General features: G+C 52.3%; 1 protein-coding gene, 2 non-coding genes and 1 pseudogene across 3 annotated transcripts; 1 reads left to right on the forward strand and 3 right to left on the reverse strand.

Moving 5' to 3' along the window:
* The first annotated feature begins 393 nt into the window (after positions 1 to 393).
* On the forward strand, positions 394 to 3,982 carry LOC119106944 (sodium- and chloride-dependent taurine transporter-like). Its single transcript, XM_037230290.1, has 3 exons — positions 394 to 644; positions 809 to 1,748; positions 3,977 to 3,982. The coding sequence occupies exons 1-3, from the start codon at positions 394 to 396 to the stop codon at positions 3,980 to 3,982; spliced, it is 1,197 nt and encodes a 398-aa protein (XP_037086185.1).
* A 3,109-nt stretch (positions 3,983 to 7,091) lies between these two features.
* LOC119106924 (60S ribosomal protein L7a-like) lies at positions 7,092 to 16,530 on the reverse strand (annotated as a pseudogene).
* LOC119106948 (small nucleolar RNA SNORD36) lies at positions 7,377 to 7,454 on the reverse strand. The gene has a single exon (XR_005095178.1). It is a non-coding gene; the product is annotated as a small nucleolar RNA SNORD36 (small nucleolar RNA).
* On the reverse strand, positions 7,753 to 7,829 carry LOC119106946 (small nucleolar RNA SNORD36). The gene has a single exon (XR_005095176.1). It is a non-coding gene; the product is annotated as a small nucleolar RNA SNORD36 (small nucleolar RNA).
* Positions 16,531 to 19,918: the final 3,388 nt, after the last annotated feature.

A 19,918-nucleotide genomic window follows, 5' to 3' on the forward strand; every position in this document is an offset into this window, starting at 1 on the left:
TCTTGAGTGCATTGCTGGCCAATACGCAGCCAAGAGCATGACTTCATTCCTGCCTCAACTGGCACCGATCTTTCGCGGTCTCGGTTACGCGACACTTATCGTTACTATGTTCACCACTGTGTACATCATGCAGAATTGTGCCTGGATTGTCGTGTACACGATCTACTCGGCCCAAAACACGATACCCTGGCGCACGTGCAGCCATCGTACACTCGAAATACTGCTACACCCAGGCGCTTCAGAGCGAGTGCACCAGGACGTCCAACTACTCCATCTACTTGACTTCCGGTGCAGGTCGCCCGGCCAATTCTGTGCCTACCACGGCTTCGCCAACTCCACGGCACGCACTGCTTTAACAAGCCGCAGCGGCCTACGCCCGCTCCACGCTGGCTCATGGACCAGCAGGGGACCTACCAGACCAACGTCACCGACGACTGGCCCGTTGCTGGTCAGGCGACGCCCGTCGGTCACGTCGGCCGCCGTCTGATCTCGCAGCGTGATTTCTTCTACTACTTCGTGCGCGACAGACCGAGCAACCACACTCGCGCGGGCCTCAAGGAGCACCGGCGCGCCGTCTTCACGCGCAGCTACCTGCTCGCTTGGCTGCTCGCGTTGCTGCCCTGCTTCAGCGTCTGGCTCTCCTCGTGGGTCGCGGTGCTGCTGTGTGCTGCTCAGCCCGGTCGTGGTCCTGCTCCTTCTGTCGTGTGTTGATCTTCCCCGGCTCCTGGGCCGGCATCGCCAACTTCTTCTACGGGCGCGCGCACCTCGCCACCCTCATCGACCTCAACTGCTGGGTCGATGCCATCAGCATGACGTACTGGAGCGTCAACATAGGCGGGGGCCTGAACCCCGCGCTGAGCTCGCGCAACCGGCTGCGCCACAACGCACTGCTCAGCTCCGTCATCGTCGTGTTCTCTGATTTGGCGTTCGGCGTCCTCAACAGCATGGTGCTGTTCTCTGTGCGCGGCACTCTCGAGGTCCGCTCCGCGTTCATGTACGGGGAGCTGCTGGAGCTGGACGACGACCCGCAGGCGCTTACGTTCGTCGCCTTCACCACCGTCGTCGAGATGATGCCACACCAGCGCTTCTGGGGCGTCATTTACTTCGGCACGATGCTGGGGCAGACGGTGGGCTCGGTCGCCATGGTCGTCATCGCCCTGGGCCTGAGCCTGGTGGACGCGGTGCCGTTCTTCGGGCACTTGGCGTTCCCGCTGGCGGCGCTGACGGCCTACTCGCCAGCGCTGCTCCTCGGCGCGGTTGTCGGCCTCGGCACCTGGTTTGGCTCCGAATGGTCCTGCTTCTCGCTCTTCCAGCTGCAGTGGATCGTATGCAACATGCTGATCGCCATGGTGCTCGGTCAGAAGCTCTCGAAGCCGGCATTCCTGACCGAGACCAGGGAGCTCCTGCATCAGCCGCTCGGCCGCAACCTCGGACGCTTCTTCGTCGTCAGCTGGCTCGTCATCACGCCCTTCATCACCGTCTTCCAGATGCTGTACATGATAACGCACTTCCAGCTGCCGCCCGTGCGCCCCGGCTCGCACTGGTTGATGGCGCTGAGCTGGGTGGCGGTCTCAACGCCGCCTCTGGTGACACTCGTGACCACGGTGGTGGTGTGCCGCAGCACCAACACCTGGGCGCTGTTCGCCACCACCGACCAGTTCCGGCCGGATCCGCAAGCGCTAGTCGAGCTTCAGAGTGCCGCCACGATCGGCCTGGAGACGTACGTGGACCAGACGTCCAGCGGCAAGGTCAGAGGTCCGAGGTCAGAGTCAGCAGCTTCCCCCTCCCAGCATGAGGGTCCTCGCTCTGAGCTGCGAGGATCTTCGCTCTGAACGACGGAGGACCTGTGCTCTGAACAGCGGGGGGTCCTAACTATTAACGGCAGAGGGTGCTCGCTCTGAACGGTGGAGGGTATTCGCTCCGAACGGCAGTGGGTCCTCGCTCTGAACGGCGGGGGGGGGCATAGCTCTGAACGGCGGAGGACCAGTGCTCTGAACAGCGGAGGGTCCTAGCTCTGAACGGCGGAGGGTGCTCGCTCTGAATGACGGGGGTACTCGCTCTGAAAGGCGGAGGTCCTGTGCTCTGAACAGCGGAGGGTCCTAGCTCTTAACGGCAGAGGGTGCTCGCTCTGAACGCCGGGGGGTCATAACTCTGAACGGCGGAGGACCTGAGTTCTGAGCGGCGGAGGACCTGAGTTCTGAGCGGCGAAGGACCTGCGCCCTGAACATCGGAGGATCCTAGTTCTCAACGGCGGAGGGCTCGCGCTCTCAACGGCGGAGAGCCCGCGCTCTGAGCAGCGTGGGCCCCGACGCCGATCGGTGTGTCTGGCTGCTGAGGCGTCGCGCTTAAAATCATTGCTGACCCTCCAGTGCGAATGACGCCTCCTTCCCGTGGGGCGCGTCAAATTGTTTAATGCACATGATATGTCCCTTTGTATATGTGAGTGCACATGTGTCTTGGAAAATTCTATGACCTGTAGTTCACCATTGGGGGGTGTAAACAACTGAATTAAACCCCGTCCTCTTTTCTTGTGTTTGTTGCCCGGACTGGACTTCACTGAATCGGACTCAACGCTGGTATATGCACGTATGCGGCGAGATACGTGGGCCATCTAAACAGCAGGAGATTCTTTCCAACCACCAGTTCCAGCCAATATAACCTTGAGAGTAAGCGCTTCTCGTTATCAGAAATATAAACCTGCGGACGGTAAGAACTATGACCATAAATGGAAGACCTGATGTGGGGCGGGGGAGGGCTACCATTGGTTACTCTCGCAAGAGAACCTATAATCAACATCAAGGAACCGAACGAGGCCATATGTCCAGGTTCACGTGAAGGAAGGGACGCTGTTGCATTTAAGTACCGCATGATTCGTGACGATTCGGGCACAAAGTGCGGATATTTGCACGACCATGAAATGACTCGCTGCCACGGCTTAAGTGTGGACAGTGACGGACGTCATAGCTATTCAATATTCCGCCTGTTGCTCTAGCTCTGGTGTCGTGTCATTGGGGCTTTACGACGCACTCAGCTGCTGAGGCTATATGGCGCCGCCTGCCTCTCACCCTGGCAGGAAAGGTGGTGTACCGCTGGGAATCAAACCCCGTACCTCTGGTTTCCCAGACGTGCAGTGGTTTACGCAGACGCGTTAACCACTACACTACCGGCACCCCTCTAGCTCTGGTCGTCACCGTCAGTTGCTTGCGCACCTGGAAGGATCTCCAGCCTTCTCCCAGCCCGCATAACATTACGTGATCTTCTCTGCAATCGCCGGAGCCAACAGCAATCCAAACCGCACTGTCACGGCCGTTTGCCGCGACCGTTCCACGCACCGCCCACTGCTCTGCGAGGCCGGCGGGTGCCATTTTGGCCGCGCGTCGCCCGTTTACCCGGACAGCGTTTCATCAGGAGCGCCGAGTGTCACGCGCTGTCACAACCCGCCGCCCCCGGAGAGAGTGTCACGCCCGGCGGCGCGCCGTCACGCCAGGTCACGGCGGGTCACGCCGCCCGCGGCCGCGCCTGGTGGCCGGACGGTCCGCCCGGCCGCCGGCTCAGCACGGGAGCGACCACTGCGGCCGAACGTGCGGGCACTGTCGGAGCCGCGGACTGGAGGTGCGTTGATGGTTTGAGAAGAGTGGCCGTGGCTGATTTCAGGCCGTTATGGCTTGACGCAAAATGTTTTCAATGAATGAATGTACGTGCTTTCGCCCGGAGACACGTTCGGGTTTCAGCACCGAACAATCACGCAAGCGTCATCGAAACGAAGCCACAAACATGCCGATTGGCTGCGACTGTCGCATCGAAGCATCTCAGCCAGCCCATGATCTCCGTACGAAGCCCAATGGCGCGTGACTCCCAGCACGCGGCGCTTTCATTGCGCAGCCACCAGCACCGGACCAGACCTTCCCACGCCCACGGGCGCCGGCAGCCGCGGCTGTTCGGCAGCCGCTCTCGGCGCTCGCCGCCCGTCGGGCAGCGTTGACGGCACTTGCAGTTTCACCTGGCTCGGCGGAATCTCCTGGGCGTGTCGGCCAGGCGGCGGTGCCGCTCGCGGGCGGCGCAGACTGCGGATGTAGACCGTGACCAGGCGCGGCAGAGGGGGGGGGGGGGGGGGGGAGCGCCCGGAGGGCTGGGGACGGGGACGGAGAGGCGGCGGCGGTGGCGGCGGCGGCGGCGGCGGGGGTGTTTCAGGACGGACACCGAAGCCATCGCGAGGGCTCGCAAACGCTGGCGCGGAACAAGTTTATGAGCAGGAGGTGTACCTGCCCATTTGTGCCGCGGCAGCTTTTGCATAGGGACAACTGGGATGTCGTAATAGAAAAATGCATCCCGACACACTGCACAGCCGGGCTAGCGTTGAACTAGACCCTAGAGATTCCTTGTCGTCACTGTGAGGGTAGATAACAGGGAGGCTGGATATGCACAGGGAACTAGTTACGCATCTGCTGATATCCAACATTTTCACTAGCTGTTCTGAAAGGTCAACGATTCCAACACGCATCAGTCCTGGCGACATTAGAGACAGCGTGCTCTTTCCAAATGTCAATGCCCTCACACTGGCCGGTTAAAGGACTAGGGTCGCACACCCCCGCCAGCACGGCTGATCAGCCTCACAAGCTGAGCAAGGTTGCGTCTGCCGTAGGGATCGTTTGATGGTGTCTTGCCATTGGACAGCCCGCACGAGGACATTGCATGGCACTGCTGTCTACTGTCGGCTTAATTACGCAGAAGCTGACCAACGACAGCGACACGCACACCACGACCCCGCGTATGCTGCGTCAACATACTCCACAGCAGAGCGGGCCCGTGGCGATATTTCTGAATGAACACTGAACCCTGCGATCCTGGACGTTTTGATGGTTCCTCTTTCTGACGGTTCCACGATGGCCACGGCGGGTGCGTGGACACACGGGTGGCGCGTGCACCACTGCCGCTGAGACCCCAACAGGTGGAGGCGCAGACACCGGCGCCGCGCCTCATGCTCCACATAAAGGCGGCCAGATAATGACGATGGGAAACTCCCCTCTTTGAGCATTCATCGTTAGAACGCGGCGTAATGTTTTCGTTGCGGTCGGCGCATTGCAAAACCGACTGACATTGAACGATACCTCTGGCGCACGGACTGGCGGAAATAATGGGATTGGCGGGGACGCCCAGTTGCCAGTCACGCTTGGCAGTGATGGCATATTCATGGAAACAATGACATGTTGAGAATGAAAATATCCCATCACAAAGCGGCCAATACATTCGCCAACGGTATTCGTTGGTGCCCTAGTACTACGAGGCTGCAAGTCAGTCATGCGACGCATGTCGGCCCACCACTGAGCCTTGTTAGAGACCGCGCAGCGGCGACAAGGCGCAAAGCTGGCAGGTAGAGCCCTGGACACATACCGGGAGACTTAATACTAGCACAGGGCGTCAGGCTGGCGTTGAGTGTAGAGCGTCATGATAGAGGCACAATGCAACACGGGGAGACACCGGCAGAGCTCAGACGACTCCACGCAATCGAGCCAGTCCAACCACAGCGAGATCTCTCCAAAGCCAGGCGCCGGGTCAACACCAGTCACATCATACTCTCGTTATGCCCGGCCGGCCGCCCACGATCGCTTCCGATAACTCATCGAGCGAAGGGTCAGCCAACTCACCACCCTCAGATTGCACCTGCCAACCCGTCAATTTACGGGGCCGCATCTCTGTGGTCGGACGTCCCGAACCGATCATTCAGTTCGTGATCTCCCCTACGCTAACGATCTCGTACAATGTGGTGATGATGATATGTTGTTGTTGTTCATTGGAGTTTTCAGGCGCGTCGACTGCAGTGGTCATTTTGCGCCCATAACTATGCTGTTACTTAATTAGTACGGTGTGAAAATGACTTCAAAATCAATATCCTTTAAAAACGAAAAGAGCTGTTTGGGATCAAGAAAGGAGGAACTGTCACCAAGCACATCGTTAATCGTCAGGGTCGAAGCCTGTGAACCAAAGTGACGTCGTCGTCTTCGATGAGGCACGGACATGATATAATGACATGATGGACAGTGAGGACGGCACCACGCCGCTGGCATAGGGTCTGTAGGCTCCGATGATGATCATGTAGTAACGTGATCTCTACCACGCTAACCACCTCCAAACAGCAGGGAAGACCAATAGCCGGCACGACCACATATAATGTGCGATACCTCATGCCAGAACACGCATCAGCCAAATGTCACTGCGCCAGAAGCTCAGCACGCGCCAGCACGCCTCCGACTTACCTGTCGGCCGGTCCAACGCTCACGAGAACCCCCGTCCACCAATCGATCACGAGCGCTAATCCACGCGCGTCGTGCGACTCAACACGTTTCCATGACTACCGGCCGCCGGTCCACCGCACCCCAACCCGTCGGCGGCACTCCACGGTCTGACACCACCGGCGCGCTGCCCCCAAGTCAAGCCGACGGCGACGCTAGCGCCGCAAGAGCGCAGCGGCCGGGGCGACAACAGCAGCTCGCGTGGGGCCACTGATACCCGGCTCCCGCGCAGCTTGTCAGTGCAAAACTACCGATGAGTTTCACCAGCACGCAATCGATGCTGCATTTCGCGATGCTTTGGTGCCCGGGCACGCATACGGCCAAATAAGACTTGTCGCAGCCGCTGAGCTGCGCCTGCATTTGCACGCACCGGCACCCCGCGGTGAAACACTGCTCGGGCTTCCGTTCGGACACGTGTGCACTTCACGCAGCATGACTGTCAGGTGTGGTACTAAGCGCCCGTACCACGCCACCCAGTTCCGTCAGGCAAGGCCGTCAATAAATCTAAGCACCAAATATGCCACCGATGCTTCCCATACCTCCTGTTTCCCCACCTTCGCAACATTAGCCATGCCCGCTCGGTCGGTTTCTCCTACTGGTCCCATACATTAGTTTCCCCGTTCAGCCAGTTTCGCAACATTAGTTTCTGTTCACTTCCTGTCTTGTGGTCATGAGACCCACCCCAGAGCTCCGCTCAAACGACCGGCACCTTCAGGGATCTGCTTGGACCAGACCGGTCAGACGCCTATCTGATCCGCCGCTCCGTCCATCACAGCTCCACCTCCCCAAGCAAACAGCTCATTCCAACAATAATCCGTGTATTGGTCGGTAGCCTCTCGCCTAAACCTTGCTCTGAAGCTCAGCCGCCTTGGCCTTCTCCAGCTTAGCCAGCTTGGCGCGAGACTTGGGTCCGAGCAAGCTGCCACCCCAGTGACGCCGGATCTCGTCGTAGCGGTCGTTGTAGTTGGTCTTGACCGCCTCCACCAGCTTGCTGAGCGAGTTGCGGTCGGACGACTCCACCTGGTGGCCAAGACCAGAGGTTATAACTCGCCCATACGCCGACAGGAAAGAGCGACAGCAGACACGCGTACTCAGTGTTAAAAAGCTCGATTGTGTGGTTCCCCACGGCATTGTCGGGTGAAGAAATTCATCCCATCATGGTCATCGCCGGCCCGCTGACACCACCCCTCCCACGTCCTCTGCGCCTCACCTGCGCCAGGCAGAGGGCGGCGCACGTCTTGCGGCGCACCACCTGGCCGAGCCGGGCCTTGCCCTTGACAATGCAGTAGGGCACGCCCATCTTGCGGCACAGCGCCGGCAGGAAGAGCACGATCTCCAGCGGGTCCACGTCTGCGCGATCACCACCAGCTGCGCCTTCTTCTGCTCCACCTGGCGGCGGCCGAGCACGCCGTCGTAAGCACCGGGAGCGGACGGAGCGCACGCGCACAGCAGCTGGTCATGGTGTGCTCAGTGTTAAAAAGCTCGTTATTTTGTTCCCCACGAGGTCGTCGGGTGAAGAAATTCATCCCATCATAGCCAGACAAAACGCACGGCGACGCCGCAGTGATTAAGCACGGGCATCGCGGAGGGATCAAACAACGCCGCCCAATTTGAAATGCAATGCCCAGCGTGGACTCCACCTCAGCCCGAGCCCGGCCCGTAACCCCGGCGACGTTGTCCGACCCCATCCTCGCACCCGCCGACACAGCGGCCGGGACTGCTCACCAGTGACGTGACAGTGCACACTCCCTGCCGCACCACTGCCGGCCGCTTGGTCGGCTCGTCCTCCTTGCCCTCGGCGCGAGCCTTGGCACGCTCGCGCAGCCGCTCTTTCTTAGACTGGCGCGACTCAGGCCGGTACTTGTCCAGCAGCTTGAACAGCTGGGTGGCTATGGGGTTGGGGGTGCAGTTAAAGCAGGTAGTGAGGCATGTCGACCAGTAGATGGCACCAGGTGTTGTCAGAGATCCTTGTGGAATAGCTTAGTCATTTGACTCCTGGAGCTTTGCAAGTGTCATCACCTAACATTTAGTCTCTCAACATGAACTAGCACATCCATGCAAAAACTGAGAATGAAGAGCACTTTACCTGGCTGCTTTGCACAAATTTGCACATCACTGCCCATGTTTGAGCTTAGTGCACCAGTGCACATCATGACCCACACTGGGGCTTAGTGCACCACCAGCACATCATTACCCGCATTTGGGCCTAGTGCACATCTCGCACATCATTGGCTCCCATCGGAGCCTAGTGCAGCGCGTCGCACGCGGGCAGATCTGGCGCCACCTGTGGAGCCGAGCCGCCAGGACGGTGCCGGGCCGGCCGCACGGCGCCCGTCAGACCCCCGCAACCCCGGCTGGGGGCACGAAGGCCGGGTCGCGGCCGGCCGGCGGTCCTCCGGCGCTCCGTGCATATCATCGCACGCCCGGGCGCGCGGGCGGCCTAATGCACACCTGTCTGCTTGTCCAGTGTCTGCTTGAACTGGTTGATGGGCGGTGGCACGCGCAGCCGCTGCTGCAGCACAGCCTTCTGGCGCTGCAGGCGCACGTAGCGCGGCCAGCGCACGAAGTGGGTGAGGTCGCGGCGCGGCTGGATATCGCCACCTGGTGGGCAGCAGGGCACGGCATCAGACACGGCACCAGGCGGCGGGCACGCGGTGTGGGACGAGCAGCGTCAGAAACGGAATGTGTTCAACACTTGTCGTTCAGGTGAACTATGCATGACATCATGTATGGTTTGCATTGCATATAATGCCTGCTTTCAATGGCATGCTATCTAGCATGGCACTGCCTCACTAGTGGCTTGCCTTAAAGCAGTGATAATTCTCATCATAGACCTAGAGAATGATTGAACAAAAACTGTACTGAAATCAGTTTGGTACCTTAAAACATAAATCAACCCACCAATGCGGAAGTTACGAGGCCTCTTCTCGAACAGGGGGTTGACAGCCTTCTTGGCCTCTACCTTCTTGGTGGACAGCGGATTAGCTGCCACCTTCTTGCCCTTCTTGGCAAGACTTCCCTTCTTCTGAAAAGATACAAACAAGGTCCAGATCAGAGCCCAATAAAGGGGGAGCACACATGCTACTGTGCCGCCAGGAACCTGCACACCATGTGTGGATCAGTGCGCCAAAAGCGCAACACCAGAGACCTCACACCTGTGAGCCAAGACATGGCCCCATGCCTGATGGTTGTTGATGCAGCTTGTCCACGTCACACCCTCAACACCTGTCACATGACTGGCTCGGTTTCAGGCCAGTAACACACAAATGTGATGCCAAGTGGCTGTCTCCTGGGGTGGTCACCTAAGGCATCCCCTAGATGGCTCCCTCCCAGGTCCCTGCATCACTGCCTGCAGACCTAATGGGGTGTGGCAAGACTGGCAAGATTGGAGGGCTGGAAACAAAGGTTGCTAATCCTGCCCTGACTCACAAGTCCTTGCAGGTGGCATATTTAGACCATGTTGGTGAAATATAAATAATCCAACAACTTTTTATCTCAGATAATCATCCGCATTCTCCATTGACTTTTGCTGGTCCAAAAATTATCTCCCAGATGTCTCCACGTGCAGCTTAAGGTTAATGGCTATGCAAAGCAATGATGCATTTTGTCTTGACCTGGGGCAATTTGCCATGTGAGTAGCGCCAAATACCATTCCAGAAAATTGTTAAACACTGGCCAATTATCTATGATCTGCTGGAAAAACACACCCTGTCTATTTCGTCCCCACTGAGAGGAAGGGGTGCTCTACATGGTGCACAGTGACTGCAAGTTTGCTGTTTGTGCTGAGCATATCAATAATTAATATCACAAAGCAAGAAATACAGACTATGCTCAACCAGATAACCTAAGCTGAACCAACCATCCTAACCTTTTACCACCGCAACAGAGCCTTTGCACAATACTATGCTGACTCACCGCTTATCTAACTCATTTACCCACCATCAACCAGCAGTCTTCTGATTACATGCTGGCATACCACCAGCACTGCCACTAGTATGCCATTTTATTTCACAGTTTGATGACACATGCTATATTCAGATACCAATTTGCATATTGGGTCTAAATATGGGCCTGAGTTCTTATTCAGCTCCCTATTCTGATAGGTAGTGCTGGCCTTAATTAATGACAGCCTCAGACACAACACCTTCCTGCAAAATATCTTGAAATAATCATCACAATACCTGAATTTCTTGAAATCCTCCAATGTGAAATGACAATCTCTAGCTCTCTGGAGTACTCACATATTTGCTGCAAACAATTTAACTTTGAAGGCAATGATGCACACAAGCCTTTTTATGCTCAATTACACCTACTACCTTTGAAAAGACGGTAATTTTTTACTTGGGTACTGTATGGCCGACGGAGGGAAGAGCTACGGTAGCTGCAGGGTTTCGAGTATTGTCGTGGGGCAAAAGCTGTGAGGCATCAGCTAACATTGTGACGTCACTGAAATGGTTTTGCATCGATCGGGATCGGGGTTCTTTCGGGCCGACTGAAGGCCATAAGGCTTTTGCTTGTGATATGATGTCACTGGTATTCGGCTGGGTATGTGACGTCACTGGTCGTGAGTATGTAAGGCTCTTTTGGGTCCACTGAATGCCGTAATGCATCAGCTGGCCATGTGTCGTCACTGGTATTCGATTGAACATCAGGCGCGGCCGGCCTCGTTCCATCTTTACTTTTCGTACCTGTCTGCTGCAAGCATTTGCGTGCCGCATAAAGTTTGACCGAATTACCCCAATGTGTGACATCCCTAATCATCACTTCATACGAGTGCACTTAGGCCCCACGACCACGGTGTGTCGTGGTCCGCGAAGTATCACCGGATAGCGTGACGTCACTGGTATTCGAATAAATACTGGGCGCAACAGGCCGTGCTTCATTTTTACCTTTGTACTTGTCTACTGCAAGCATTGGCGTGCTGGATGAAAGCTGCCGAACCACCGAGTGTGTGACATCACTGGCCATGAGTTCCAACGGTGCTTTTCGGCCAACTGAAGACCACAAGGTGTCAGCTAGCGACGTCACTGCTGTACGACTGTAAGACGTCAATGGCCGTGGGTTTCCACGGGCCCTATAGGACCGACGAAATGCCGTTAGGCATCAGCTGGCGACAATGACGTCACTGGTATTTGGCTGAACATCAGGCAACAGGTCATGCTCCATTTATACCTTTCGTACATGTCTGCTGCAAGTATTGGCGGATTTTTTTGTGCGGCCAACTAAAGACCATAAAGCATCAGCTAACGATGTGGCGTCGCTGGCACTCGACTGTGCGTGTCGCTGGTCATGAGGTTTTACGGCCTCTTTTGGGCCGACGAAAGGTCATACGGCAATGACTGAAGATGTGACGTCACTGGTATTCGAATGAACTTCGGGCGCGACAGACCATGTTCCACCTTTATCTTTGGTACCTGTCCATTGCAAGCATTGCCGTGGAAGGCTCTGCCAAATTACCTGAGTGTGTACGTCACTGACCATTAATTTGCACACTTTTGAGCCTACTATAGGCCACAAGGCATCAGCTGACGATATGATGTCACTGGGTTTCGACTAGACATCATGCGCAACAGGCCATGCTCCATCTAAGCCATGTTTCGTCTGTACCTTTCGCACCTATCTACTGCAAGTATTCGCGCGACACAGGGGCTCTGCCGAATTACCTGAGCGTGTGGTGTAACTAGTTATGAGTTAACGCGGGTTTACTCTGGCTGAATGAAGGACATCAAGCATCAGCTGACGATATGACGTCACTGGTATTCGACTAAACTCCAGGCGCGACAGGCCATGTTCCATCTTAACCTTTCGTACCTGTCTCTTGGAAGTATGGGCGTGCTGAATGAGGGCTCTGTCGAGTCTCCTGAGTAAGTAAGTAACGTCACTGGTCAAGAGCTTTTTACGGGACCTTTTGTACCCCCAAACGGTATAATGCATCAGCTGATGATATGACGTCACTGGTGTCCGACTTAACATCAGGCGCGACAGGCCATGTTCTATCTTTACCTTTCGTACCCGTCTATTACAAGTATTGACGTGCTGAATGAAGGCTCTGTCGAGTCTCCTGGGTGTGTAACGTTACTGGTCATGAGTTTTTCTGGCTCCTTGGAACCCTCTATAGGGAAAAATGCATCAGTTGACGACATGATGTCAGTGGTGTTCGACTTAACATGAGGCGTAACAGGTCATGTTCCATCTTTGCCTTTCGTACCTGTAAGTATTGGTGCGTTAAATGATGGCTCTGCCGAGTCACCTGAGTGTGCGACGTCACTGGTCATGATTTTTACCAACTATTTTTGACTGAGCGAAAGCCATAAGGCATCAGCTAACGAATGACGTCACTGGTAATCCACTGAGTGTATGACGTCACTGGTCATGAGCTTTTAGGGCCTTTTTTGGCCGAGTTCAGGTCATTAGGCATCAGACAACGTTATGGCGTCACTTGTTTTCGAATTAACATCAGTTGCAATAAGCCATGTTTCATCTTTACCTTTCGCACCTGCCTACTGCAAGTATTCGTGCGCTACAAAAGGCTCTGTCGATTCGCATGAGCGTGTGGTGTAACTGGCCATGAGTTTGTGCAGGTTTACTCGGGCTGACTGACGGACATCAAGCATCAGCTGACGATATGACGTCACTGGTAATCGACTAAACTCCAGACGAATCATCTGAGTGGGTGACGTCGCTGGTCATGACTTCATACGGATTCACTTGGGCCGCCCAAGGCCACAAAGCAACACCTCCCGTGAAGCATCACAGGATGATATGTCGTCACTGTTATTCGACTTAACATCAGGTCCAACATGCCACGTACTTTCTTTACCTTTTGTACTTGTTTATTAAAGGTATTGACGTGCTGAATGAAGGCTCCGTCGAATCTCCTGAGTGTGTGACGTCACTGGTCACGAGTTTTACGGGCTCCTTTGAACCCATTTTAGGTTATAATGCATCAGCTGACGACATGACGTTACTGGTGCTCGACTAAACATCAGGCGCAACAGGTCATGCTCCATATTTGCCTTTCGTACCTGGCTGCTGCAAATATTCGCGTGCTATATGAAGGCTCCGCCGAATCACCTGAGTATGTGACGTCACTGATCATCGTTGGTAGGAGGTCACTTGGCCACCTACGGCTACGGAGTTCCGCAGCAGAGGTGGGAGATGCACCATAGTTAAGCACACTAATTTTATTGTGCGCACCATTAAGTAAAAACTTCAAACGCAACGGGCTGTTTCAACGACTAAAATTTTGAACAAACGTAAACACAAAACAAAGGTGATCCCAGCCCACAACCGACGTATATGCAAAGCTATTCCGCCCGGCATCACAGGATGCGCCCCTGAGCAGCTACGGTCCGGAATGCCCTGATGGCTAAATAATAATCAAGGGCGCCGCCTAGCGGCCATAAGTCTGGGCCACAGCCCGAATATCAGTGACGTCATATGGTCAGGTGATGCTTGATGTCCTTCAGTCAGCCCGAGTAAGCCCGCGTAAACTCATGACCAGTTACACCACATGCTCAGGTGATTCGGCAGAGCCTTTATGTAGCGCGCGAATACTTGCAGTATAGAGGTGCGAAAGGCAAAGATGGAACATGGCCTGTTGCGCCTGAGATTAAGTCAAATACCAGTGATGTCATATCGTCAACTGATGTCTTGTACCCTATAGGTACAAAAAGCAGCCCGTAAAGAACTCATGACCAGTGACGTTACACACTCAGGAGATTTCACAGAGCTTTCCTTAAGCGTGTCAATGCTTACAATAGACAGGTACGAAAGGTAAAGACGAACATGGCCTGTCGCACCTGGTGTTAAGTTGAATACCAGTGACGTCACATCGCCAGATGATGCTTGATGTCCTTTAGTCAGCCCGAGTAAACCCGCGTAAACTCATAACCAGTCACACCACACGCTCAGGTGATTGGGCAGAGCTTTTACGTGGCGCGCGAATACTTGCAGTAGATAGGTGCGGAAGGTAAAGATGAAACATGACATGTTGTATCTGATGCTTAATTGAATACCAGTGACGTCATATCGTTACCTGATGCCTAATGGCCTTAAGTCGGCCCAAAAAGGCGCGGGAAAACTCATGACCAATGGCGTCACACACTTAGTGGATTACCAGTGACGACATATCGTTAGATGATGCCTAATGGCTTTCACTCGGCCAACAATAGCCTGTAAAAACTCATGATGACGCACTCAGGTGATTCGGCAGAGCCATCATTAGGCTCGCCAATACTTTAACAGGTGCGAAACGCAAAGATGGAACATGACATGTTGTGCCTGATGTTAAGTCGAACACCAGTGACATCATATCGTCAACTGAAGCATTATACCATATAGGGGGTTGAAAAGAGCCCGTAAGAACTCTTAACCAATGATGTGGTATAACACGCGAATGCTTGCAGTAGACAGGTACGAAAGGTAAAGATGGAACATGGCCTGTTGCCTGATGTTGAGTCGAATACCAGTGACGTCATATCATCCCGCGATGCTTTACAGGATATGATGCTTTGTTGCATTGGGCTGCCCAAGTGAACCTGTATAAACTCATGACCAGTGACGTCACGCACTCAGATGGTTCAGCATCACCTTGATATAGCACGCGAATGCTTGCAGTAAACAGGTACGAAAGGCAAAGATAGAGCATGGCCTGTTGCGCATGACACCTAGACGAAAACCGGTGACGTCACATGGTCAGCTGATGTGGTATGGCTTACAGTGGGTTCAAAACAGTCTATACAAATTAATGGTTAGTGACGTTACACACTCAGGTAATTCGGCAGACCCTTCCTTCAGCATTCAAATACTTGCAATGGACAGGTACCAAAGGTAAAGATGGAGCATGGCCATGGCCGCCTGAATTGTATTCGGATACCAGTGACGGCACATCTTCAGTTAATGTCGTATGACCTTTCGTCGGCCCAAAAGAGGCCGTTAAAATCTGATCACAAGCGACATACACACAGTCGAATGCCAGTGACGTCACATCATTAGGTTATGCTTTACGGCCCTCGGTTGGCCCCCAAAGATCCATAAAAATGCATGACCAGTGACGTCACACACTCACGTGATTTGGTAGCTTTTATTCATCACGCCAGTGCTTGCAGTAGACAGGTACGAAGCAAAATGAACCTTGACCTGTTGCGACCAATATTTAGTCGAATATCACTGACGTCACGATACCCAGTGATATTTCACGGAACATGATACACCGCAGCTGTGGGGCCTAAGTGCACTCGTATCAAGTGATGATTGGTGACGTCACACATTCAGGTGATTCGGTCAAGCTTTTATTCGGCACGCAAATGCTTGCAGCAGACAGGTACGAAAGGTAAAGATGGAATAAGGCCCGTTGCGCCTGATGTTTCATTGAATACCAGCGACGACATATCGTCAGGGTGATGCTTTACGGCATTCATTGCACCCAAAAGCCCTAAAGCCTCACCACCAGTGACGTCACATATCCAGTCGAATACCAGTGACATCATATCGCCAGCAAATGCCTTGTAGCCTTCAGTCGGCCCAAAAGAACCCCGATCGATGCAAACCCATTTTCAGTGACGTCACTACGTCGGCTGATACCTAACAGCATTTCTCCATCATGGCAGTACAGAAACCCTGCAGCCAGCGTAGCTCTCTCCCCACCGTCGGCAATACAGGTACCCAAGTAAAAAAAAGCCGAAAAGACTATCCAGAAGGCTAACCTTTATATGATGCCCACCAGTCAGTTAACCAATGTACCTACACTACTTTATTAACTTTAATATATTGGAACCTGTTCCATACCTTGATATATCAGCGCTGATGTTGCGCCCAATACAATCACGGCGTTTTGCTGCATATGCAACACATGATACCGTGAAACCAAACCCTGCCCTGCAGGACGGAATCAGGTTATGAAGGGCATCCATCACTACTCTTTTTAACAGTGTGGATGTTACAGAAAATCGAGCAGTGCTACCACTATGAACAACCCCACCTCAAGTGCGCCCTAGCCAAAGGACTCGCGTACGCGGAAACATCGACGCTAACACGACATAGTCCGCCCGAATGGTGCGGCTGTCCTAGCCGTCAACACACACCTGGCGGTGAAACAACAACGAAGTACGACAATTAACGCTCCCGCCATGTTATTGTCAGTCCTTTCGACTACCAGCATTCGCTCACCTTCTTTCCAACCATATTGAATCGCGGAGATTTGCCCGGATGACCCAACGCCGCCCGGCGATAACGGAAAAGGAAGTGACCCGAAGTGACGAAAATGATTACACCTTCTTATCGATAACTCCCCCTTCGTCCTCCTCTTTCTTAATAATAAAATAGCTTTCAACAGAATTTAATTACTTCTTATTAACTGCTTTAGCTCCAAACTGATTTTTGAGACTGAACGTATCAATACCAATCCTTATCGATAACAAAAGAAGAGCCATCTGCAGAAAGGTGCCATCATTAATCGATAAAAACGTGGAAGCTGGAAATGTAATAACTCTTGATCATTCATTCAATTTTCCCCAAATGTTGGCCCTGTTCTAATCCAGTTTCATCAGAGGATAATTAAAAATTCAACATACCTTGCAGTCAAGAAACTTTAGACAACCGCCTCAGCAGACGATGTCGAAAGTGATGTCATAACAAAATTCCTGTTTCGACCCAATTCAGCCTTTTGCGGCTGACGTGACGCGTGGTCGGCCGGACTTTCAGCAATATGACGACTCAAAAAGAATTTTTATCAAAAGCTGAGGATCGTCGCGGATGAGGTAAGCAAAATTCACTATGTTCTTATGGATTTCGACCGGTTCGTGACGGTTATTCCTTAATATATGCTTATGAACATTAATTTTGATGTACATATGCGCGTATGTTTTGCCTCTTAGGCATGCGTGCACTTAAGTCGGTTGTTGCGTTATTTATCATTAGGGATTTAGCAACACCATGCCATTGGTTTGATTGTTTGGTGCTGCAGCATGAGGTGGCTTACATGTTCAGTCTGCTAGGGGAAGTGTTATGTTGAAAACCATCTGTATGAATTGGATATATCTGTACTTTGGCATTTGGCCACTCTATTTGCTGCAGATAGGACTGAAACCTGTAATTTTTTGTCCTGGAGTAATGGGTAAATTAACATGCAAAATGTACCTTGAAGTAATAGCTGGCAGTTGAATGATCTACCATCTTAAGTTGCACAGATTTGATGAGGCATATTAGGTATGACCTGGTGGCCAAATGCATGTCCATAATAAAGTATGAGGCATAAACACCTAATTTCCACTGGGTTATCAAGTAAATTGTGCCAGATTTCCAGTTCTTTACTCTTCACATTTTGTCAGTAGGTGGATGATAAAAAATGCTGGTATCTGCCCTATGTGGCTCAGGCATATGTTGTGGTTATGCATAATGTATATGTATGGAATGCAGGTACAGCTTATTATATTTTTAGAAGTTGGTATCTGCTCATTCAGTGGTGGCAGGTTAATGCAGTTTTCAACAACATTGCTTGCATTTCTGCAAAAGATTGCTGCTTAAATCTAGCAAATTTGCAAGCAAGCTGTTCAGTCAAATTATGTTTCTTTGCATCTCTGTGAAGGAGAGCAAACTAAAAGGTTCAAATTAAAAAGATTTAAAAAGCATCTATCAAAGTGGGGCAAGACTTTAGCAAGGTAACATGGCAACATTAAAACTGATCAGAAAATGGACCATTATGGACATGTAAGAAGTGATCAAACAGGAGCAGATATCCATTTAAACCAATTTTTTGACAGTGCTGTCATATTTGCAAAAAGGATCATTCTAAATTATCCACTTTATAGAATGAAAGTTAAAATATTATGATTTATGAAAGGAAATGGTTACAAGCTATCTGATCTCTGATTAAGTTGCTGAGCAAGATTTGTGTCAGCCAGCTAGGTTTCAAAGGATTGTTGTGGTTGCTGTGCAAGCGCTGCATAAGTGGACCTCTGCTAAATCTTCATGAAGGCTTACCTTGAAACAAATCCATGGAACCTGTTTGTATATCCCACAGCTCGTTGGCTTTGCTAGCTTCTCTTGGGCAAGAAAGACATTATAGTTAAAAGTTTCATTCTCATTTCCCCTTGTAAACCATTCAAGGCATCTTTCAGGTTTAGTTGATATAATCTCCAATAGTTGCCACCTGTCTGTCATGGTTTTCCAAAATTAATTCAGTAGGTCTTGGTGCCAAGATGTAATACAAATTTGTGCTGCCACAATCCTGGGGCTGGCAGCCTTCACACTGAATGTGTTTGTGCTGATCTCTTTGACCTGGAGCCCAGGCATCGGACCTGCCCAGTCCATTTGTGATGCCTGATGTTTGTTGACTGTTGCCCAGTTTGATGCCAATTGGCTGGATTTTGAGCAAGAGAGAGGCAATGGCCAACAGGCCTCAAGCTTAAATGTCAAAGTACAAGAAAGTACTGCATAAGTACTTAAGTACAAAAAAGTACTGAAATGTTTGCCACCTGAGTAGTCAATATTGAAAAACTGTGCAGCTGTGCAGACTCCAGCTGTGAAAGGGAAAACACCTGAAAAGATTGTAGGTGGTAATCTTGTTTCATCATATGAACTGTGCTTCATGCTGTCCATTTTGACTCTGACCAAACTGCTTGTGCCAAGGTGTGGTGTGTGCCAAAGCACACTCCATACCTACCTGTTTGAAGCTATGTCAGTGTTGTATAATGCACTATTCATACCCCTGTACCCATAATTGCAACAAAGATGTTGAACATGCTCAATTTTTGCATGCAGTGCTCAGTTCTCAGTGTTAGACCACCTGGGGCTAGTTGTGTGTGCAATTTCAGATTTATTATTTTGCAAATTTTTGGAGGATGCACATGTTCATTGTTGTCATGCTTGTTTTGTACCTTACATTCTACTTAGGGTGTACCCTACATTCTGATAGGGTATATTTGCCCAGTATTTCTGTCTTGTCACAATCATCATGTCAGCAGTCTCCCATATCCATCAAAGCTGATCCCCTAATGTCCATCAAAGTTGATCCCCTAATATCCCCAAAGTTGATCCCTGAGTATCCCCAAAGTTGATCTCCTAATCACGCTCATTTGATGTCAACACGGATCTCTCCTTTCCAGGTTTTACGCAAAACGAAGCATATTTTACCTCACGTGGCGCGCTTCTGTCTGATCAGCACATTTTTCGAGGATGGCCTGCGGATGTGGTTCCAGTGGAACGAGCAGGTGAGCAGGCCTCCCGTCCGCCTGGTGCGTCACTGGAGAGACTAGCTCACTGCCGGCACATGGTCCCCGGTTAGTCTTTTCTGTTGGGGATTGGTTCAGGCGTGGAATTAATGGCATGGAGATTCATAGAGTTGTCCCCATGGGGACAGCGGCGGCCTATTTTTTTTTTAAAGAACTGCGATCAAACTTGGCGAGTGAGAGGATAGTTAGAAGGCATCGTCATATTTCGACTCAAACGCGGCAGACGTCGCCAGTGGCTCGGACCCACCCTCCGCCACCGCTGTTTTGTGTGCGTCCGTTCTCACCGACTGTTCCGTTACCTCTGACGCGTCTGCCGGCTTTTCTGCGTGCTGCTTTTGACCGGCCCATGCTGTGGCCGCGTCGGTCAGTGAAGGCGGCTAGTGGGCGGGATCGCCG

This window comes from Pollicipes pollicipes, unplaced genomic scaffold, assembly GCF_011947565.3.
Source record: "Pollicipes pollicipes isolate AB1234 unplaced genomic scaffold, Ppol_2.1 Scaffold_6473;HRSCAF=7676_pilon_pilon_pilon, whole genome shotgun sequence".
NCBI classification, from domain to species: Eukaryota; Metazoa; Arthropoda; class Thecostraca; order Pollicipedomorpha; family Pollicipedidae; genus Pollicipes; species Pollicipes pollicipes.